This window comes from Tachyglossus aculeatus, chromosome 1 (genome assembly GCF_015852505.1).
Source record: "Tachyglossus aculeatus isolate mTacAcu1 chromosome 1, mTacAcu1.pri, whole genome shotgun sequence".
In the NCBI taxonomy this organism is placed as follows: domain Eukaryota; kingdom Metazoa; phylum Chordata; class Mammalia; order Monotremata; family Tachyglossidae; genus Tachyglossus; species Tachyglossus aculeatus.
In genome coordinates, this window is record NC_052066.1 from 73,228,449 (window position 1) to 73,252,426 (window position 23,978).

A 23,978-nucleotide genomic window follows, 5' to 3' on the forward strand; every position below is an offset into this window, starting at 1 on the left:
CATTTTCTCTAGTGATGGAAAAGGCAGGGGGAGGACAGGATTTGGGTGGGATGATGAGATGCTCCGTTTTAGAAAAATGATCCAGGCAGGAGAGTGAAAGAGGGACGGGAGAGGGGAGAGACAGGAGGCAGGGAGGTCAATGAGGAGGCTGATTCAGTAGTCAAGGAGAGATGGGATAAGTGCTGGGATAAGCATAGTAGCAGGTTGGATGGAGGGGAAGGGCAGATTTTAGCAATGTTGTGAAGGTAGGACTGACAGGATTTGGTGACAGACTGAAAATGGGGGTTGAATGAGAGAAATGAGTGGAGGATAATGCCAAGCTTACGGACTTGTAAGATAGGGAGGATCATGGCATTTTCTCTAGTGATGGAAAAGGCAGGGGGAGGACAGGATTTGGGTGGGACGATGAGATGCTCCGTTTTAGAAAAATGATCCAGGCAGCAGAGTGAAAGAAGGACTGGAGAGGGGAGAGACAGGAGGCAGGGAGGTCAATGAGGAGGCTGATTCAGTAGTCAAGGAGAGATGGGATAAGTGCTGGGATAAGCGTAGTAGCAGTTTGGTTGGAGGGGAAAGGGCAGATTTTAGCAATGTTGTGAAGGTAGGACTGACAGGATTTGGTGACAGACTGAAAATGGGGGTTGAATGAGAGAAATGAGTGGAGGATAACGCCAAGCTTATGGGCTTGTAAGATAGGGAGGATACTGGCATTTTCTCTAGTGATGGAAAAGACAGGGGGAGGACAGGATTTGGGTGGGACGATGAGATGCTCCGTTTTAGAAAAATGATCCAGGCAGCAGAGTGAAAGAAGGACTGGAGAGGGGAGAGACAGGAGGCAGGGAGGTCAATGAGGAGGCTGATTCAGTAGTCAAGGAGAGATGGGATAAGTGCTGGGATAAGCGTAGTAGCAGGTTGGATGGAGGGGAAAGGGCAGATTTTAGCAATGTTGTGAAGGTAGGACTGACAGGATTTGGTGACAGACTGAAAATGGGGGTTGAATGAGAGAAATGAGTGGAGGATAACACCAAGCTTATGGGCTTGTAAGATAGGGAGGAACATGGCATTTTCTCTAGTGATGGAAAAGGCAGGGGGAGGACAGGATTTGGCTGGGACAATGAGGTGCTCCGTTTTAGGCATGTTTAGTTTGTGATATCAGCCGGACATCCAGGTAGAGATGTCCTGAAGGCGGGAGGAAATGAAAGCCTGCAGAGAAGGGGAGGTGCCAGGGCTGGAGAGGCCATTTTGTGAATCATCCACATAGAGGTGGTAGTTAAAGCCAACTCTGTGTGTCAAGCACTGCTCTAAACACTGGGGTAGATACAAATTAATCAGGTCAGACACAGGCCCTGTCCCACATGAGACTCACAGTCGTAGCAGGAGGGAGAACAGGTATGGAATCCCAGCTTGACAGACGAGGAAACTGAGGTCCAAGGGAAACCATGCCCAAGGTCACAGCAGGTAAGTGGTGCAGCCGGGATTAGAACCCAGGTTCTCTGACTCCTAGTCCCCTGCTCTTCCCACTAGACCACACTGCTTCACATTTTCAACATTCCAGTGGACAGTCCTTCCTCATCCCCCACCCTCACTGTCACTCCATTTCTTTCTTCCCGCTCTTAACTCTATCCAGAATCCTACTCACTTTTCCTGACCACTACCAACATCCTGCTCAAGATCACCTACCTGCCTCCTCAAAAACTCACAACCAAGTTTCCCCCCAATCCACCGTCAAACCCTCACCTTCCAACCACCGTCCCCTAGCCATGACTCCCTCTTTGCCCCCAAGTGTTAAAGCTATCGGCGCTCTCACCTGCCGGCGTTCTTCACAAAGCCCAGGTCGGCAAGTGCCACATCACAAAGCTCACAGCGGAAGCAATCCGGGTGCCAATTATTGTTCATTGCCTTGATTACACGTCCAATAATGAATTCTCCTTGAATAAGAAAGTGAAAAAAGTTAGAAACGAAAGCCCAGCTCTGAACCCCCTGGGCCAAGAAGGGCAAACAACCCCACTGCTGCGCATTTCTTTTGCTTTCATCATCATCATCAATCGTATTTATTGAGCGCTTACTGTGTGCAGAGCAGTGTACTAAGCGCTTGGGAAGTACAAGTTGGTAACATATAGAGACAGTCCCTACCCAGCAGTGGGCTCACAGTCTAAAAGGGGGAGACAGAGAACAAAACCAAACATACTAACAAAATAAAATAAATAGAATAGATATGTACAAGTAAAATAGAGTAATAAATATGTACAAACATATACACATATATACAGGTTTGTTTTACAGTTTCTTCAAACTCACTGCCCCATGGAAATTAAAAAATCACCAACTGGATAGGGAAATAAATAATAATAATAACGATGGCATTTGTAAAGTGCTTAGTACGTGCCAAGCACTGTTCTTCTGAGTGTTGGGGTGGATACAAGGTAATCAGGGCATCCCACGAGAGGCTCACAGTCTTAATCCCCATTTTACAGATGAGGTAACAGGCACAGAGAAGTGAAGCGACTCACCCAAGGTCACACAGCGGACAAGTGGTGGAGCCGGGATTAGAACCCACATCCTCTGACGCCCAAGCCCATGCTCCAGCAGGGCCATGCTGCTTTCCACCCAAATGAAAAAAGGATGATCCAAAGGAAAGAGGAGAATAATTCTGCTTAATCTTTGGGGGATCCCTGAGTTATCCTTTCACCTACATTCTCCATTGTAAAGGAAACCATCTTTTGCTTGTAAAGAAAACCATCTTCTGCAAACTGTCTGGAACTTCCTTGAAAAGGCAGAGGTCCCCGGGGAGAAAAGAAAGCATGAAAGATGTCAGGGCTTACCACATGCTCCACAGCAGGGGGCAAACAACATTTGGAAGTCATGTTCGCAGTATTTCCTGCCTTCATACTATAAACCACAGAAAGAAGAGAACAGGTGAGTCACATAATAATAATAATAATAATAATGGCATTTATTAAGCACTTACTATGTGCAAAGCACTGTTCTAAGCGCTGGACATCCTTCAGAAGTTCATTGATGTTCCATTGTCAAGCGCTTACCACAGTGCTCGGCACACAGTGCTTAATAAATACGATTGATTGATTGAGAAAGAGGGTGCCCCCCTCTCCTTCCCTGAGCAGCTCTGAGGACAGGAAGAGTAGGTGGTGTTTCTTGCCCAAGACCAGAGGCTGGACTGTAATAGAACAGGTTTTCTGTCCAGCCCTTAAAGTGAAACCTGGCAATCAGACTTTTATTCATTCATTCATTCAATCGTATTTATTGAGCACTTTCTGTGTGCACAGCACTGTACTAAGCGCTTGGGAAGTCCAAGTTGGCACTTGTACAAGACTTCTCACTGGAAGGGAGAGGACAATAACTGTAGGCTACTCAGGTATCCGACGGCTCCCGATCCAGCTGGGAATTGTCCAGGCGTTGAGATTTAGATGGATCCCAGACTGAGCCCCCTTTTTCCTCTCCTCCTTCTCCTCCCCACAGCACTTGTATCTATATTTGTACAGATTTATTACTCTATTTTACTTGTACATATTTACTATTCTATTTATTTGGTTAATGATGTGCATATTGCTTTAATTATTTGTTCGGACGACTTGACACCTGTCCACATGTTTTGTTGTCTGTCTCTCCCTTCTAGAGTGTGAGCCCATTGTTGGGTAGGGACCGTCTCTATGTGTTGCCAACTTGTATTTCCCAAGCACTTAGTACAGTGCTCTGCACACAGTAAGCGCTCAATACGAAACAATGAATGATTTATTAGATGCTTATGTAACATATATGCACGTGTACCATCTTTCTTTTGAAAAAACCAAAGCTGCTATTTAAAAGTTTAAAATCGCAACACTCGACACTGTATTAGGAAAGAGGGACGGAAATACAAAGGGACAAAAACAGAAAAGGAGGTTTGGAAGAGCTGAAATGATTGATTTGGCTCCAAAAAGTCACTGAGAATCACTGAAGCTTAAGTTCCACACCCCTCCCCACAGCACCTGTATATATGTTTTTACAGATTTATTACTCTATTCTATTTATTTAGTTAATGTGCATTTAGCTTAAATTCTCTTTGTTATGACGACTTGACACCTGTCCACATGTTTTGTTTTGTTGTCTTTCTCCCCCTTTCGACTGTGAGCTCGTAGCTGGGTAGGGACCGTCTCTATATGTTGCCGACTTGTACTTCCCAAGTGCTTAGTACAGTGCTCTGCACACAGTAAGCGCTCAGTAAATCCGATTGAATGAATCAATGAATGGTGGGGAGAGAATGTTTGGTCCAGGCCTGCCACAACCCAACTTCCCCTCGCTGTAAAATCCAAATTGCAATTTTTGATTTGATGACAAATCACATTTAATAAGAGCTATGTGAACATAAACCATAAAGTACTTGAAAATATTAATAATAATTGTAATATTTGTTAAGTGCTTACTCTGTGCCGAGCACCGCACTAAGTGCTGCGATAGATATGCTGTATGCATGCAGGTTAGAGTCCCTGTCCCACATGGGGCCCCCAGTCTAAGAAGGAGGGAGAACAAGTATCTAATCCCCATTTTACAGATGAGAAAACTGAGGCACTAAAAAATTGTGATTTGACCGAGGTCACACAGCAGGTGACAAGCAGAGCCGGGATTAGAACCTGTGTTCTTTCCACTAGGCCTCGCTGCTTCCAAGACTAAGGCTTTGAAATTCTTCCCTCCCCTCACAATGTATCTCCCATTAGAGAAGCAGGATAATAACAACAATGGCATTTATTAGGCGCTTACTATGTGCAGAGCACTGTTCAAAGCGCTGGGGAGGTTACAAGGTGATCAGGTTGTCCCATGGGGAGTTCACAGTCTTCATCCCCATTTTCCAGATGAGGTAACTGAGGCCCAGAGAAGTGAAGCGACTTGCCCAAAGTCGCACGGCTGACAACTGGCAGAGCCGGGATTTGAACCCATGACCTCTGACTCCAAAGCCCGGGCTCTTTCCACTGAGCCATGCTGCTTCTCTTTCCCCATCCTGATGGAAAGAGCATGGGACTAAAGTGGAAGGAGAACAAGGTTTTAATCCCAACTCGGCCACCGATCTGCTACGTTACCTTGGGCAAGTCACTTAATGCCCTGAGCCTCAGTTTCCTCACCGATAAAATGGGGGGATCGGATGCCTGTTGTTCCTGTCTAGACTGTGAGCTCTGTGTGGGACAGGGGCTGTACGCCATGTAATTACCCTAAATTTGCCCCATGCTTGGCATAGCGCTTGGCAAAGAGTAAGTGCTGAAGAAGTGCCACAATGACAAAATTACTGTTGTATTACTTGTACTGCTCAGATAGATGACATTTCTATTCATTCATTCAATCGTATTTATTGAGCGCTTACTGTGTGCAGAGCACTGTACTGAGCGCTTGGGAAGTACAAGTTGGCAACATATAAAGACGGTCCCTACCCAACAGCGGGCTCACAGTCTAGAAGGGGGGAGACAGACAACAAAACAAATTAACAAAATAAAATAAATTGAATATGTACAAATAAAATAGAGTAATAAATACATAGAAACGGAGAAAAGTAATTGACATTGAATAATAATAATAATGGTATTTGTTAAGCGCTTACTATGTGCCAAGCAGTGTTCTAAGCGCTGGAGAGTAGGCATAAGGTAATTAGGTTGTCCCACGTGGGGCTCCCAGTCTTAATCTCCATTTTACAGATGAGGGAACTGAGGCCCTGAAAAGTGAAGTGGCTTGCCCAAAGTCACACAGCCGACAAGTGGCAGAGACGGGATTAGAACCCACGACCTCTGACTCCAAAGCCCGGGCTCTTTCCACTGAGCCACGCTGCTTCTCTGACTTGCAGGAGTCATTCATTCATTCATTCAATCAATCGTATTTATTGAGCGCTTACTGTGTGCAGAGCACTGTACTAAGCGCTTGGGAAGTCCAAGTTGGCAACATAGAGAGACGGTCCCTACCCAACAGCAGGCTCACAGGCTAGAAGTCACCAGCCAGTGTCATACTCTTCAAGGAATGGTCTCCTCACAGTGGGATTGGTTTAGATGGGCACGGGAAGGCTGACCCCATGGCTACAGATGAGAAGAGCAACAATGCTAAATTGGTAAAGTAACAACACAGCGTAGCTTAGTGGAAAGAGCCCGGGCTTGGGAGTCAGAGGTCGTGGGTTCTAATCCTGACCCTGTCACTTATCCTCTGTGTGACTGCGTGAAAGCCACTTAACTTCTCTGTGCCTCAGTTACCTCATCTGGAAAATGGGGATTAAGACTGAGCACCCCACGTGGGACAACTTGATTACCTTGCATCTACCCCAGGGCTTAGAACAGTGCTTGGCATCTAGTAAGCGCTTAACAAATACTATCGTTATTATTATTATTATATTGTGTTATACTATTATATTAATACTATTATTAATAATAATAAATTCATTCACTCAGTCAATCATATTTATTGAATGCTTTATTCACACCTATTTATAAATATATATTATTTATAAATGTACTTATAAATAAATACATATTTATTCAATAAATATGAATAATTTATTTATTTTACTTGTACATATCTATTCTATTTATTTTATTTTGTTAGTATGTTCGGTTTTGTTCTCTGTCTCCCCCTTTTAGACTGTGAGCCCACTGCTGGGTAGGGACTGTCTCTATATTTTGCCAACTTGTACTTCCCAAGTGCTTAGTACAGTGCTCTGCACACAGTAAGCGCTCAATAAATACAATTGATGATGATGATGAATGCTTACTGTGCACACAGTAGTCTATTAAATGCAGGGGAGAGTATAACAATTAACAGACACATTCCCTGCCCACAGTGAGCTCACAGTCTAGAGGGGGAGATAGACATTAATATAAATAAATTACAAGAGAAGCAGCTTGGCTCAGTGGAAAGAGCCCGGGCTTTGGAGTCAGAGGTCATGGATTCAAATCCCGGCTCCACCAACTGTCAGCTGTGTGACTTTGGGCAAGTCACTTCACTTCTCTGGGCCTCATCTGTAAAATGGGGATTAAAACCGTTAGCCCCCCGTGGGCCAACCTGATCACCTTGTAACCGCCCCAGCGCTTAGAACAGTGCTTTGCACGTAGTAAGCGCTTAACAAATACCATCATTATTATTATATATGCACATAAGTGCTGTGGGGCTGGGAAGGGGGTTCATTCATTCATTCAATCGTATTTATTGAGCGCTTACCGTGTGCAGAGCACTGTACTAAGCACTTGGGAAGTACAAGTTGGCAACATATAGAGACGGTCCCTACCCAACAGTGGGCTCACAGTCTAGAAGGGGGAGACAGACAACAAAACAAAACATATTAACAAAATAAAATAAATAGAATAAACATGTACAAATAAAATAAGTAAATAAAGAGTAATATAAGATAAATAAATAAATAGAGTAATACATACAGGGAGCAAGTCAGGGCAATGCAGAAGGGAGTGGGAGGAGAGGAAAGGAGGGCTTGGTCAGGGAAGGCCGAGGAGACGTGCCTTCAACAAGGCTTTGAAGAAGGGCAGGGAGGAGAGTAACCATCTGTCGGATTTGGGAAGGGAGGGAATTCCAGGCCAGAGGCAGGATGTGGCCCAGGGGCCGGCAGCGAGAGAGACGGGATCGAGGTACAGTGAGAAGTTTGGCATTAGAGGAGTGAAATATGAAGGCTGGGTTGTAGTAGGAGAGTAGCGAGGTGAGGTAAGAGGGAGCAAGATGATTGAGTGCTTTAAAGGCGGAGAAAGGAAGGCTTCCTGGTCAGAGAAAGGGGTACAATGCTTTACACACTGTAAGGGCTCAATAGATTTGATCGAATTTCGGCAGCGAGATAGACGAGATCGAGGTACAGTGAGAAGTTTGGCATTAGAGGAGTGAAATATGAGGGCTGGGTTGTAGTAGGAGAGTAGCGAGGTGAGGTAAGAGGGAGCAAGATGACTGAGTGCTTTAAAGGAGGAGAAAGGAAGGCTGCCTGGTCAGAGAAAGGGGTACAGTGCTTTACACACTGTAAGGGCTCAATAGATTTGATCGAAATCCGGCAGCGAGATAGATGAGATCGAGGTACAGTGAGAAGTTTGGCATTAGAGGAGTGAAATATGAGGGTTGGGTTGTAGTAGGAGAGCAGCGAGGTGAGGTAAGAGGGAGCAAGATGATTGAGTGCTTTAAAGGAGGAGAAAGGAAGGCTGCCTGGTCAGAGAAAGGGGTACAATGCTTTACACACTGTAAGGGCTCAACAGATTTGATCGAATTAAATCCGCAGGGTCGGATTCCCCGCTACGGGCCTCAGCTCCCTCACCAGCATCCTCACCTCATAGAAGAGTCCATCTGGAAACTGCCGGAAGCACTGGGCGCAGACGAAGCAGTTTTCATGGTACAGCTCCCCGTTGCTGTTCACGATTCTCTCGGAGGGATCAAAGCGGGCCTGGCAGCGCTGGCATATGGCATTCGCGAGGGCGTCGGACATGTTGCTGCACCAATTGAACAAGGGCAGAATTAAGCCAGGTCACTTTATTCTTTGAGGGGACAAGAACAGAGTGGAAATACCTGGGCGCCCCGGGCCAAACTTGACATTTGGAAGAGCAGAGGCTGGGGAGAACCCCTGGGAAAGTGGGAGAGATGGAGAAAAAATGGGAAGCAATAGGGGAAAGGGTAACTCTACCCCTGCCCCTCGCCCGGGGGTGGTGAATTCATTCGGTTGTATTTATTGAGCGCTTACTGTGTGCAGAGCACTGTACTATGACCTTGGGAAGTACAAGTCGGCAACATATAGAGACGGTCCCTACCCAACGGTGGGCTCACAGTCTAGAAGATAGATAAGGCGGTTGGAGGTGAAAGAGGGAAGCTGATATTTTGAGGAAACGTTACATTTAAAAGGTAAGAAAATGTATTCACTCCAAATAAGAAGGTCGGCACTTTCCGCTTCCCCCACCAAAAGTCACTGTTTCTGAAGTAGCACATAAATGGAAAGCGACCAAAAAAGTTACTGTTAAGTGTGCCTCTCGGAACACTGATGTTTCACCACCAGAATGCATTTGAAATAGAGAAAGAGCAAAGGCAAGTCTTCACTGGCCTTTGTATTTAAAAAGAACACTGGTTGTGATCAGTATTTTCTGTGAGCAAGTATAGTAGGGAAAATGAGTATTGCACGGCTCAGTGGAAAGAGCCCGGGCTTGGGAGCCAGAGGTCATGGGTTCAAATCCCGGCTCCGCCCCTTGTCAGCTGTGTGACCATGGGCAAGCCACTTAGCTTCTCTGTGCCTCAGTTCCCTCACCTGTAAAATGGGGATTAAAACTGTGAGCCCCACGTGAGACAATCTCATCACCTTGTATCCCCCAGTGCTTAGAACAGTGCTTTGCACATAGTAAGCGCTTAACAAATACCATCACTGTTATATAGAGACGGTCCCTACCCAACAACGGGCTCACAGTCTATAATGGGGAGACAGACAACAAAGCATGTAGACAGGTGTCAAAACCGTCAGAACAAATAGATTTGAGGCTGCTGCTTCAGGGCACACCATCAGAGAGGAGGTGGCCCTGGTTAGAGATCTGAAAAATGCTCGGCCTCCATCCACTCAAATCAGAAGTGGTGTCAATGTGAACAGGGAACACGATGCATCTGGAGCACTGGGAGACATGCTTTGTTTTTGGGTGGTTCTGGTGGGCCTTGACGTCATTATTAATAATAATAATGCTATATGTTAAGTCCTTACTATGTACCAAGAACTGCAGAAACTCATCCTGGGCTTCAAGGCTGTCCATCCCCTCGCCCTCTCCTACCTCACCTCCCTGCTGTCCTTCTCCAACCCAGCCCACACCCTCCGCTCCTCTGCCGCCGCTAACCTCCTCACCGTACCTCGTTCTCGCCTGTCCCGCCATCGACCCCCAGCCCACGTCCTCCACCGGGCCTGCAATGCCCTCCCTCTGCCCATCCGCCAAGCTAGCTCTCTTTCTCCCTTCAAGGCCCTACTGAGAGCTCATCTCCTCCAGGAGGCCTTCCCAGACTGAGCCCCTTCCTTCCTGTCCCCCTCGTCTCCCTCTCCATCCCCCCATCTTACCTCCTTCCCTTCCCCACAGCACCTGTATATATGTTTGTACATATTTATTACTCTATTTATTATTTATTTTACTTGTACCTATCTATTCTATTTATTTTATTTTGTTAGTATGTTTGGTTTTGTTCTCTGTCTCCCCCTTCTAGACTGTGAGCCCACTGTTGGGTAGGGACCGTCTCTATCTGTTGCCAGCTTGTACTTCCCAAGTGCTTTGCTCTCTTCAACCTCTATTCATTCAAATGGTATTTTTTTTAGTATTTTTTAGTATTTAGCATATTTAGCTCTGTCCAGGGTCACAAATGACCCCCTTGGACTCTACTCCACCTTGATTCACTCAATCATATTTATTGAGCGCTTACTCTGTGCAGAGCACCGTACTAAGCGCTTGGGAAGTACAAGTTGGCAACATATAGAGACGGTCCCTACCCAAGGCTCATCCTCCTCAATTCTTCGGCTGCTTTTGACAATGTTGCCCATTCCCTCCACCTCAAAACACCAGTGAGAATCAGTTTTTGCTGACCGCACTATCCTGCCTTCGTCCTCACTGATCGCTCCTTCTCAATCAATCAATCGTATTGATTTATTTTCTCAGATTCATTCACTGGCTCCTCCTTTTTCACTCATCCCCTCAATCCAGCTTGGTTCCGCTCCTCTACTTGCCGCTTTACACTCGCTATCTTTTTTTTTTTTCACAGATCTGTTAAACACTGACTATGTGCCAGGCACTGTACTAAGCGCTAGGGTAGATACAAGCTAATCAGTCTGGACACAATCCCTGTCTCACATAGGGCTCACAATCTTAATCCCCACTTTAAAGATGGGGTAACTGAGCTACAGAGAAATGAAGTGACTAGTCCGCAGTCACAAAGCAGACATGGGGCATAAGGTCATCCTCTAGACTGTAAGCTCATTCATTCATTCATTCAATCGTATTTATTGAGTGCTTACTGTGTGCAGGGCACTGTACTAAGCCTTTAGGAAGTACAAGTTGGCAACATATAGAGACAGTCCCTACCCAACAATGGGCTCACAGTCTACTATTAACACTCTTCTATAGATGAGTGTTAGGATAGGATTATGTCTACTAATTATTACTAGTATCAATAGTAATTATATTATTAATTTATTATATTATATTATTTATATTATATTATATAATTAATATAGTAACATGTAGTTATTAATTTATTATTATTATTATTATTATTGCTACTGCACTTTTCCAAGTGTTTAATTCATTATTCTGCAGAGTATGTTCTGAATAAACACCATTTATTGATTGACTGGGGGGAGAGGGAGGGACTACCCACGGGATTAGGTGAGGTGAAAGTGCCCAAGAGGTAGGAGGGATAAAAGGTAAGAAAATGAAAGATTAATTGAGATATCATGAAATCCAGTGTTTTAAAAGAAAAAAGCAAAGAGAAAGTTCACTGATGGCTGTGATCCCACTGTTGGGTAGGGACCGTCTCCATATGTTGCCAACTTGTACTTCCCAAGCGCTTAGTGCAGTGCTCTGCACACAGTAAGCGCTCAATAAATATGATTGAATGAATGAATGAAAAATTAATCTTAGGTTAATTCCTTAAATTGAGTTTGAGAGAACACATCACATAGGTCAGATATATTTGTGTTTTAATTGTGGGTAGGGAATGTGCCTCTTTACTGTTAGTCACTCAGCCAGTTAGTCAGTCAGTCAGTCAGTCACTCAGCCAGTCAGTCAGTCATCCTCAAAAATCTCCAGTGGCTACCAATCAACCTACGCATCAGGCAGAAACTCCTCACCCTGGGCTTCAGGGCTGTCCATCCCCTCGCCCCCTCCTACCTCCCCTCCCTTCTCTCCTTCTCCAGCCCAGCCCGCACCCTCCGCTCCTCCACCACTAATCTCCTCACTGTACCTCGCTCTCGCCTGTCCCGCCATCGACCCCCGGCCCACGTCATCCCCCGGGCCTGGAATGTCCTCTCTCCCTCTGCCCATCCGCCAAGCTGGCTCTCTTCCTCCCTTCAAGGCCCTACTGAGAGCTCACCTCCTCCAGGAGGCCTTTCCACACTGAGCCCCCTCCTTCCTCTCCCCCTCCTCCCCATCCCCCCCCGCCTCACCTCCTTCCCCTCCCCACAGCACCTGTATATATATATATATATATATATGCTTGTACGCATTTATTACTCTATTTTATTTGTACATACTTATTCTATTTATTTTATTTTGTTAATAGGTTTTGTTTTGTGCTCTGTCTCCCCCTTCTAGACTGTGAGCCCACTGTTGGGTAGGGACCGTCTCTAGATGTTGCCAACTTGGACTTCCCAAGCGCTTAGTACAGTGCTCTGCACACAGTAAGCGCTCAATAAATACTATTGAATGAATGAATCCATTCATTCAGCACCTCGTTCTCGACCCCCGGCCCACATCCTTCCCCTGGCCCGGAATGCCCTCCCTCCGCACATCCGCCAAGCTCGCTCTCTTCCTCCCTTCAAAGCCCTCCTGAGAGCTCACCTCCTCCAGAAGGCCTTCCCAGACTGAGCCCCCTTTTTTCTCTCCTCCTCCCCATCCCCCCAGCCCTACCTCCTTCCCCTCCCCACAGCACCTGTATATATGATTTTACAGATTTATTACTCTATTTTACGTGTACATATTTACTATTCTATTTATTTTGCCAATGATGTGCATCTAGCTTTATTTCTATTTATTTTGATGACTTAGACAACAAAACAAAACATGTGGACAGGTGTTGTCTCCCCCATCTAGACTGTGAGCCCAGAAGCAGCGTGGCTCAGTGGAAAGAGCCCGGGCTTTGGAGTCAGTGGTCGTGGGTTCAAGTCCCGGCTCCGCCAATTGTCAGCTGTGTGACCTTGGGCAAGTCACTTAACTTCTCTGGGCCTCAGTTACCTCATCTGTAAAATGGGGATGAAGACTGTGAGCCCCACGTGGGACAACCTGATCACCTTGTATCCCCCCAGGGCTTAGAACAGTGTTTTGCACATAGTAAGTGCTTAATAAATGCCATCATTATTATTATTATTAGGGACCATCTCTATATGTTGCCAACTTGTACTTCCCAAGCGCTTAGTACAGTGCTCTGCACACAGTAAGCGCTCAATAAATATGATTTGATGGATGAATACTGTACACTCACAAGCGCTTAGTACAGGGCTCTGCACACAGTAAGCACTCAATAAATACGACGGAATGAAAGTGGCAGATCTGAGATTAGAACCCAACTCCTTCTGACTCTCTAGGAGCTCATTCGCTCTCATGGCCTTGGCTTCCATCTCTAAGATGATGATGACTCCCAAATATTCCTCTCTCTCTCTTTCTAAGCCCAGACCTCTCATCTGACCTGCAATCCCACATCAATAATAATAATAATAATAATAATAATTAATAATAATAATAATAATAATAATAGCATTTGTTAAAGTGCTTACTATGTGCAAAGCCTTCATCTCCCAGACATTTCCACTTGGATGACCTGGTAAAACTTCTTGGTATTTGCTAAGTGCTATGCGCCAAGCATTGTACTAGTAGTAGTAATAATAATAATAATAATGGTATATGTTAAGCGCTCACTATGTGCAAAGCACTATTCTAAGCGCTGGGGAGATACAAGGTGATCAGGTTGTCCCACGGGGGGCTCACAGTCTTAATCCCCATTTGACAGATGAGGGAACTGAGGCCCAGAGGAGTGAAGTGACTTGCCCAAAGTCACACAGCTGACAATTGGCAGAGCCGGGATTTGAACCCACGACCTCTGACTCCAAAGCCCGGGCTCTTTCCACTGAGCCACGCTGCTTCTCTGGGGCAGACACATGATATCTCCCTCTCTACTATGCACTGGGGCAGATACATGATAATTGTAGATCCATGATAACCAGGTCAGACAAAGTCCCTGTCCCACACGGGACTCAGAACCTAATAATGATGGCCTTTGTCAAGCGCTTACTATGTGCCAAGCACTGTTCTAAGTGCTGGGGTAGATACAAGGGAACCCGGTTGTCCCACATAGGGCTCACAGTCTTCATCCCCATTTTCCAGATGAGGTAACTGAGGCCCAGAGAAGTGAAGTGACTTGCCCAAAGTCACACAGCCTAAAGGGGGAGAGAAACAAGCGTTTAATCCCCGTTTTACAGATGAGGAAACTGAAGCCCAGAGAAGCTCAGTGAGGCGCCTGAGGTCGCACAGCAGGGAAGGAGGGGAGCTGGGATTAGAACCCAAGTCCTCTGATTGTGGCTCAGTGGAAAGAGCCCGGGCTTTGGAGTCAGAGGTCATGGGCTCGAATCCCGGCTCCACCAATTATCAGCTGTGTGACTTTGGGCAAGTCACTTCACTGGGCCTCAGTTCCCTCATCTGTAAAATGGGGATGAAGACTGTGAACCCCCCGTGGGACAACCTGATCACCTTGTAGCCTCCCCAGTGCTTAGAACAGTGCTTTGCACATAGTAAGCGCTTAATAAATGTCATTATTATTATTATCATGTGCTCTTTCCACTAAGCTGTGCCGCTTCTCAAACACCTCACATTCTACTCAATGCGTCCAAAACGGAACCTCCCCATCTTCCCCACCTAAACCCGCTCCTCCCACTCACTTTCACCTCAGTCGACAATAATAAGAATAGTAATAACAACAATAGTAATAATAGTATTACTAGTATTAGTATTAGATTAATACCTAATTAATTAATTAGTATTAATAATAGTATTAGACTGTGAGCCCACTGTTGGGTAGGGACTGTCTCTATATGTTGCAAATTTGTACTTCCCAAGTGCTTAGTACAGTGCTCTGAACATAGTAAGCGCTCAATAAATACGATTGATGATGATGATGATGATAGTATTTCTGGCATTTGTTAAGTGCTTACTATGTGCCAGGCACCTTACTAAGCGCCGGGGTAGAAACAAGGTAATTGGGTTGGATGCAGTTCCCGTCCCCCATAGGGCTCACAGTCTTAATCCTCATTTTACAGATCAGGTAACTGAAGTCCAGAGAAGTCAAGTGACTTACCCAAGGTCACACAGTAATAATAATAATAATGACGGCATTTGTTAAGCGCTTACTATGTGCGAAGCACTGCTCTAAGCGCTGGGGGGATACAAGGTGATCAGGTTGTTGCACGTGGGGCTCCCAGTCTTAATCCCCATTTTACAGATGAGGGAACTGGGGCCCAGAGAAGTGAAGTGACTTGGCCAAAGTCACACGGCTGACAATAATAATAATAATGGCATTTATTAAGCACTTACTATGTGCAAAGCACTGTTCTAAGCGCTGGGGAGGTTACAAGGTGATCAGGTTGTCCCACGGGGGGCTCACAGTCTTAATCCCCATTTTACAGATGAGGGAACTGAGGCACAGAGAAGTTAAGTGACCCACCCGAAGTCACACAGCTGACAAGTGGCGGAGCCGGGATTAGAACCCGTGACCTCTGGCTCCCAAGCCCGGGCTCTACGTGACGGAGCCAGGATTAGAACCAAGCTCCTTCTGATTCCCAGGTCCGGGCTCTATCCGCTAGGCCACACTGCTTCACCATCCCCCAAGCAGAAGCCCCCAACCTCGGTGTTCGGCGCTTAGAACAGTGCTTTGCACATAGTAAGCGCTTAACAAATGCCATCATTATTATTATTATTATTATCCTCAACTCTTCCCTGTCGTTCACCGCTCCCATTCTACCGTCAAACCCTGCCAGTTTTTCCTGCACACCATCGTCCTTTCCTTTCTCATTGTTAAAACACGATGCTCAAACAGTTGTCGCATCTACGATAGTTCTACGCCTCACAGCTATGTAGGGAAGGTCACACACTCTAGTCCTTCTGAACATCTACATATTTACACGTACATATTTACTATTCTCTTGTCCATATTTACTATTCTATTTATCTTGTTAGTGATGTTGTACACTATGGTTGTACATATTTATTATGGTTGTACATATTTATTACTCTATTTATTTATTTTACTGGTACATATCTATCCTATTTATTTTATTTTGTTAGTATGTTTGGTTTTGTTCTCTGTCTCCCCCTTTTAGACTGTGAGCCCACTGTTGGGTAGGGACTGTCTCTATATGTTGCCAATTTGTACTTCCCAAGTGCTTAGTACAGTGCTCTGCACATAGTAAGCGCTCAATAAATACGATTGATGATGATGATGATGTGCATCTAGCTTTACTTCTATTTATTCTGATGACACCTGTCCACATGTTCTGTCGTCTGTCTCCCCCTTCTAGACCGTGAGCCCGTTGTGGGGTAGGGACCGTCTCTAGATGTTGCCGACTTGTACTTCCCAAGTGCTTAGTACAGTGCTCTGCATGCAGTAAGCGCTCAATAAATACGATTGAATGAATGAATGAATGAAAAGCTTTGGCTTTGATGGCTAGACTACTGCATTAGTCTCCTTGCTGGTCTCCTAATCTCAGCCTCTCCCTTCTCCGATCTACACTACAGGCCGCTGCTCGGATCATCAACCCGAAGCAAATAATAATAATAATAATGACATTTATTAAGCACTTACTATGTGCAAAGCACTGTTCTAAGCGCTGGGGAAGTTACAAGGTGATCAGGTTGTCCCATGGGGGGCTCACAGTCTTAATCCCCATTTTCCAGATGAGGTAACTGAGGCCCATTGAAATGAAGTGACTTGCCCAAGGTCACACAGCTGACAATTGGTGGAGCCGGGATTTGAACCCATGACCTCTGACTCCAAAGCCCATGCTCTTTCCACTGAGCCAGACTGCTCAGCCCACAACTCTCCTCTCCTCAAAACCCTCCCCTGGCTTCTTGGGTCTATCCACGTAAAACAGCAAATAGGGAAGCAGCGTGACTCAGTGGAAAGAGCTCGGGCTTTAAGTCAGAGGTCAGGGGTTCAAATCCCGACTCCGCCAATTGTCAACTGTGTGACTTTGGGCATGTCACTTCACTTCTCTGTGCCTCAGTTACCTCATCTGTAAAATGGGGATTAATAATAATGATAATAATCATGATGATGGCATTTATTAAGCGCTTACTATATGCAAAGCACTGTTCTAAGCGCTGGGGAGGTTACAGGTGATCAGGTTGTCCCACGGGGGGCTCACAATCTTAATCCCCATTTTACAGATGAGGTAACTGAGGCACAGAGAAGTGAAGTGACTTGCCCAAAGTCACCCAGCTGACAATTGGCAGAGGTGGGATTCGAACCCATGAACTCTGACTCCAAAGCCCGGGCTCTTTCCACTGAGCCTCGCTGCTTAAGACTGTGAGCCCCCCGTGGGACAACCTGATCACCTTGTGAGCTCCCCAACGCTTAGAACAGTGCTTTGCACGTAAGTGCTTAATAAATGCCACCATTATTCTTATTATTATTACAAAAAAATTCACACAATTGGCTTCAAGGCTTTCTACCATCTGACTTTACTTCAACAATCTATTGTCCTAGGGAAGCAGCATGGCCTAGTGGCAAGACCGTGGGCTTGGGAGTCAGAGGTCGTGGGTTCTAATCCCGGCTCTGCCACTTGTCTGCTGGGTGACCCTGAGCAAGTCACTTCACTGTGCCTCAGTTACCTCATCTGTAAAATGGGGATTAAGACTGTGAGCCCCATGTGGGACAACCTGATCACCTTGTATCTACCCCAGTGCTTAGAACAGTGCTTGGCAAATACTGGGTGCCTAAATACTATAATTATTGTTACTGTCCTTACAGGCCTCTAAACTATAAGCTAACTGTGGGCAAGGAATGTGTTTTCCAACTCTGTTATATTGGACTCTCCCAAGGGCCTAGCACAGTGTTCTGCACACCATAATAATAATAATAATAGTATTTATTAAGCCCTTACTATGTGCAAAGCACTGTTCTAAGTGCTGGGGAGGTTACAAGGTGAACAGGTTGTCCCACGGGGGGCTCACAGTGTTAATCCCCATTTTACAGATGAGGTAACTGAGGCACAGAGAAGTTAAGTCTTCTAGACTGTGAGCCCACTGTTGGGTAGGGACTGTCTCTATGTTTTGCCGACTTGTACTTCCCAAGCGCTTAGTACAGTGTTCTGCACACAGAAAGCGCTCAATAAATACGATTAAGTAACTTGACAAAAGTCACACAGCTGACAAGTGGCGGAGCTGGGATTTGAACCCATGACCTCTGACTCCAAAGCCCATGCTCTTTTCACTGAGCCACACTGCTAAGTGCTCAATAAATACCATTGACTGTTTGATTATTGTTCTTCTCTCACTAATCCCCAACCGCTATCTTCATTTCTCCCAAACCAGCTGTACACATATGTATATATGTTTGTACATATTTATTACTCTATTTATGTATTTATTTATTTATTTTACTTGTACATATCTATTCTATTTATTTTATTTTGTTAGTATGTTTGGTTTTGTTCTCTGTCTCCCCCCTTTCAGACTGTGAGCCCACTATTGGGTAGGGACCGTCTCTATATGTTGCCAACTTGTACTTCCCAAGCGCTTAGTACAGTGCTCTGCACACAGTAAGTGCTCAATAAATACGATTGATGATGATGATGATGACTCACTCCAACTGCTCCTCTGCTTTGGAACACCCTCTCTTTAAAAAAAAATGGCATTTATTAAGCACTTACTACATGCCAGGCACTGTGCTAAGCACTGGGGTAGATACAAAACACAATCAGACTGGATACCCTCCATGTTCCACATGGCGCTCACAGTCTTGGATCCCCATTTTACAGATAACTGAGGCACAGAGAAGTGAAGTGGCTTGTCTCAGGTCACACAGCAGACATGTGGCGGAGCCAGGATTGGAACCCGTGTCCTCTGAATCCCAGGCGGGCTACCGCTCCCCCCATGTTCAATCAATCATATTTATTGAGCACTTTCCGTGTGCAGAGCACTGTACTAAGTGCTTGGAAGAGTCTCACTCATATAATCATATTTATTGAGCGCTTACCGTGGGCGCAAAGCACTGCAAAGCACCTGGGGGAGTACAACATAACGACAGACCCATTCCTGCCCACAACAAGCTCACAGTCTAGAGGGGGAGACAGACATTAATATAAATCAATAGATTAATTACATAAATAAAGATATATACATATGTGCTGCGGGGGTGGGAGGGAAGGTGAACGAAGAAGCAAGTAAGAGTGGCGCAGAAGGGAGGGGGAGGAGAGGAAGGCTTAATCAGGGAAGGCTTCTTGGAGGAGATAATAATGATGGCATTTGTTAAGCGCTTACTATGTGCAAAGCACTGCTCTAAGCGCTGGGGAGATACAAGGTGATCAGGTTGTCCCCCGTGGGGCTCACAGTCTTCATCCCCATTTTACAGATGAGGTAACTGAGGCTCAGGGAATAATAATAATGATGGTATTTGTTAAATGCCTACTGTGTGCAAAGCACTGTTCTAAGTGCTGGGGGGATACAAGGTGATCAGGTTGTCCCCCATGGGGCTCACAGTCTTCATCCCCACTTTACAGATGAGGTAACTGAGGCTCAGAAAAGTTAAGTGACTTGCCCAAGGTCACACAGCGGACATGCGGCGGAGCCAGGATCCGAATCCATGACCTCTGACTCCAAAGCCCGTGCGCTTTCCACTGAGCCACACTGCTTCTGCAGTTGGTAGTCACATTCCCTGCCCACAATGAGCTTACAGTCTAATAGCTCTTGAATCCCACCCTCTTCGGCAAGCTTTTCCGGATTAATTTCCCAGATCCAGCTCATCTCCTCAGCCATCTCTAGCACTGATAATAATAATAATAATGCTGGCATTTATTAAGCGCTTACTATGTGCAAAGCACTGTTCTAAGTGCCGGGGAGGTTACAAGGTGATCAGGTTGTTCCACCGGGGGCTCACAGTCTTCATCCCCATTTTACAGATGAGGTAGCTGAGGCCCAGAGAAGTGAAGTGACTTGCCCAAAGTCACACAGCTGACAATTGGGCTGAATGTATACCCTTTGTAGTATCACGCTCTATGTACCTGCTAAATGTATTTTTGACCCCAGTAGTTGTAACTATTTTTATATATTTTTTTCCCTTTAGAATGTACGCTCCTAGGACCATGCCACTTTCTTATGCTGTACTTCCCAAGCACCTTGTAGAGTGCACCACGCAGGGCGGACAAGCAGCGTGGCTCAGTGGAAAGCACACGGGCTTTGGAGTCAGAGGTCATGGGTTCAAATCCCCGCTCCGCCACATGTCTGCTGTGTGACTTGGGCAAGTCACTTAACTTCTCTGGGTCTCAGTTACCTCATCTGTAAAATGGGGATTAAGACTGTGAGCCCCACGTGGGACAACCTGATCACCTTATAACCTCCCCAGTGCTTAGAACAGTGCTTTGCACATAGTAATCACCTAATAAATGCCATTATTATTATTATTATCATTAGTATCAATGACTACTATGTCTATTAAGGTAAGAGCGAGCACTAAGAAACCAAATGAATCTTGGTTAGGTCCAGTTATGCCAACGCCCTGCAATCCCAATTAAACTCTCCCAGAAATACTATCATAACTTCATCGATCTCGCTGCCAACCTCTCACCCATGTCCTACAACACCCTGAATCCCTATATTCATTCATTCAATCGTATTTATTTAGCACTTACTGTGTGCAGAGCACTGCGCTAAGCGCCTTCCAACAGATAATTACTCTCCCCTCCTTCAAAGCCACTTGATGGCTCCCACCCGGGGATCGAAACACCCCAGGGTGATCAATATAGACTGTCTCTATATGTTGCCAACTTGTACTTCCCAAGCGCTTAGTACAGTGCTCTGCACACAGTAAGCACTCAATAAATACAATTTATTGATTGGCTGATCAACTTCCTAAATTTTGTACTACTGCTATGAATATTTCCAGGTCCTTGTGATATTTTTTTTTCCTTTCGCCTGGATGTGTCAGTGTTGGAACTTGGGTTTTAAAAATGGGTGCGACACCCTTGTCTTTAGAGGCAATGAGATATCAAGGCATATCTCCTCCAAGAGGCCTTCCCTGACTAACAGTGCTTTGCACATAGTAAGCGCTTAATAAATGCTTTATTATTATTATTATTATGCCTTCCTTTCCTCTTCTCCCACTCCCTTCTGCATCACCTTGACTTGCTGTCTTTATTCATCCCCCCTCCCCTCAACCCCACAGCACTTATGTACATATCTATAATTTCATTTATATTAATGTCTGTTTCCCCCTCTAGGCTGTAAGCTCACTGTGGGCAGGCAATGTGTCTGTTATATCGTACTCTCCCAAGAGCTTAGTACAGTGCTCTGCACACAGTAAGTGCTCAATAAATGACCGACTGACCGACCAAAATAACAAAGGAAAGAACAGCCCTAATTTTTGAAACAGCGGCCTGCAGAAGTTAGCAAACGGATCTGACAGGTGTGAGCCAAAAAAGCCACGACGGCCAATAAACTAAAACAGGAGGAGGAGTCGGGAACGGAGAGCCACAAAGACACTACTGTCAGTTCCCCCACACAAAATCATTCCAACCACACAAACACACAGTATCGGCCGAGCAAGTCTACTCATTTTGTCCAACCTGTAACTTTGCTGTGGGAATGTGCGGATCAGGCGGAGAAATTCCAGGTCATTTGGGCAGGATGGGCAAGATTTTGGATCTATCCCAGTTCTTAGTACAGTGTTTGGCCCAGAATAAGCACTCAACAAATATTCTTCTTCCGCTTATTGTTATTATGGGAGTTTTACATCAGGATGGGGTAGAGGGATAAAACAATTAGATATTCCACGTGGAAAAAGGTGACTGGTAAGATCCTTCGAAGCTGAAGAGAGAAAGAAAATACAAAAAACTAAAATAATCCACCAAAATAGGATAACTAAGTCTCTTTAACCCGGAGGCAGGTCAAATATAATTTAAAAAGTGGAAATCTCTTTTTATCCCCACCTTATCTGTTCCACTGGCCAATGGGGAGGACAGACCGTCTCCGGCTGGATTTGTATAGACTGATCCCAAGGGAGAAGGGTGGATATTTCCTATTCTGGTCCACATGTTTGAGAAAAGAGAACAATTTGTTGCCTCCCAAAGATTTTACGGGGCATGGGGAAAATACATTAAGAAGAAACAATGCAACAATTCCTTAACGGGAGAACCACTATAGAGAGAATACAGAATTGTATCTAAATACTGCCAACTCGTGATTCAAATCCATGCATTAAAAACACCAACGGTAATTTAAAAGAAATAGAAAACTGTCCTTTGGTTTGAAGATGATGCTGTTAATGGTGATGGCTATGGATGTCGCACTGAGAATTCCTTGCAAATTTAGAAACTCTGTCCTTAAAAATAACAGTGGTTTGCCTTTTCTGGTCATCTGGGAGAGCATTGCTCAAATAAAAGATGGAAATGGATCAATTATTTTTTTATGGTAGTTGCTAAGTGCTTATTGTGCGCCAGGCACTATACTAATCATGATGGCATTTGTTAAGCACTTACTATGTGAAAAGCACCGTCCTAAGCGCTGGGGGGCCGGGATACAAGGTGCTCAGGTTGTCCCACATGGGGCTCACCGTCTTAATCCCCATTTTACAGATGAGGTAACTGAGGCTCAGAGAAGTGAAGTGACTTGCCCAGGGTCACACAGCAGACATGTGGCGGAGCCGGAATTAGAACCCATGACCTCTGACTCCAAGCCCAGGCTCTTTCCACTGAGCCACGCTGCTTCCCAGTACTAAGCACTGGGTTACGAGCTAATCAGGTTGGACACAATCCATGTTCCACATGGGGCTCACGGTCTTAATCCCCATTTTCCAGATGAGGTAACCGAGGCACAGAAAAGTGACTTACCCAAGGTCATACGTCAGGCAAGCGGCGGAGCCCAGATTAGAACCCAGATCCTCCTGACTCTCACTATCCTAGTTCTATCCACTAGGCAATGTGGCTTCTCTCAAAAGTTCTTAAAATAATGATAATAATAATAATAATAATAATAATAATAATAATAATAATAATAATAATAATGGCATTTGTTAAGCGCTTACTATGTGCAAAGATGAGAAGCAGCGTGGCTCAGTGGAAAGAGTCTGGGCTTTGGAGTCAGATGTCATGAGTTCAAATCCCGGCTCCACCAACTGTCAGCTGTGTGACTTTGGGCAAGTCATTTAACTTCTCTGGGCCTCAGTTCCCTCATCTGTAAAATGGGGATTAAGACTGCGAGCCCCACGTGGGACAACCTGATCACCTTATATCCCCCCAGCGCTTAGAACAGTGCTTTGCACATAGTAAGCGCTTAACAAATACCATTATTATTATTAAGTAAAGTTTTCATCCAAACCGCAATACACGTACTCATAATAAAGTCGGCAACAACTTGAGAACAACTTCCCCTCGGAAAAAAAACCCCAAAACTGAGAAAAAGTTAATGAATTCTGCCTATAAAGACCCAAGTGATCCCAACTGTGTTTACAATCCAATGAGAAAGAGTTTATTTTTCCTGCGGCAATTAAGCTTAGGTCACTGGGCGAGAGCTAGATTGGTTTCACTGATACAAGCATGTTTCAGAGGAACTTCTGATCAGCTCAGGAATTCACATGACTGACAGTTCATTCATTCAATCGTATTTATTGAGCGCTTACTGTGTACAGAACACTATACTAAGCGCTTAATGATGTCTGGGGATGCTTTGATTGATTGATTGATATTCTCTTCTCTCCATCGCCCAAAACACATCTGGTTTCCAGCCTACCTGGGCCTCGGAGATTGGGGATTACCCTGGAGCTAGAATTATCTTCATGATGATGGTGATGATGGCATTTGTTAAGCGCTTACTATGTGCAAAGCACTGTTCTAAGCGCTGGGGGGGATACAAGGTGATCAGGTTGTCCCACGTGGGGCTCACAGTCTTAATCCCCATTTTACAGATGAGGGAACTGAGGCCCAGAGAAGTTAAGTGGCTTGCCCACAGTCCCACAGCTGACAAGTGACGGAGTGGGGATTCGAACCCATGACCTCTGACTCCAAAGCCCGTGCTCTTTCCACTGAGCCACATGTCAGTAGAAGT

At 45.2% G+C, this 23,978-nt stretch overlaps 1 protein-coding gene across 1 annotated transcript in view; it reads right to left on the reverse strand.

The window, feature by feature from the left end:
• The window catches only part of LIMS2 (LIM zinc finger domain containing 2), an 83,227-nt gene that overhangs the window by 45,503 nt on the left and 13,746 nt on the right, over window positions 1-23,978 (reverse strand). The window contains exons 2-4 of the mRNA XM_038747825.1: window positions 8,279-8,438; window positions 2,820-2,886; window positions 1,805-1,925 (exon numbers count right to left, since the gene is read on the reverse strand). Of these exons, the coding sequence (XP_038603753.1) occupies window positions 1,805-1,925; window positions 2,820-2,886; window positions 8,279-8,438 (348 nt within the window). The remainder of the gene's footprint in view (window positions 1-1,804; window positions 1,926-2,819; window positions 2,887-8,278; window positions 8,439-23,978) is intronic.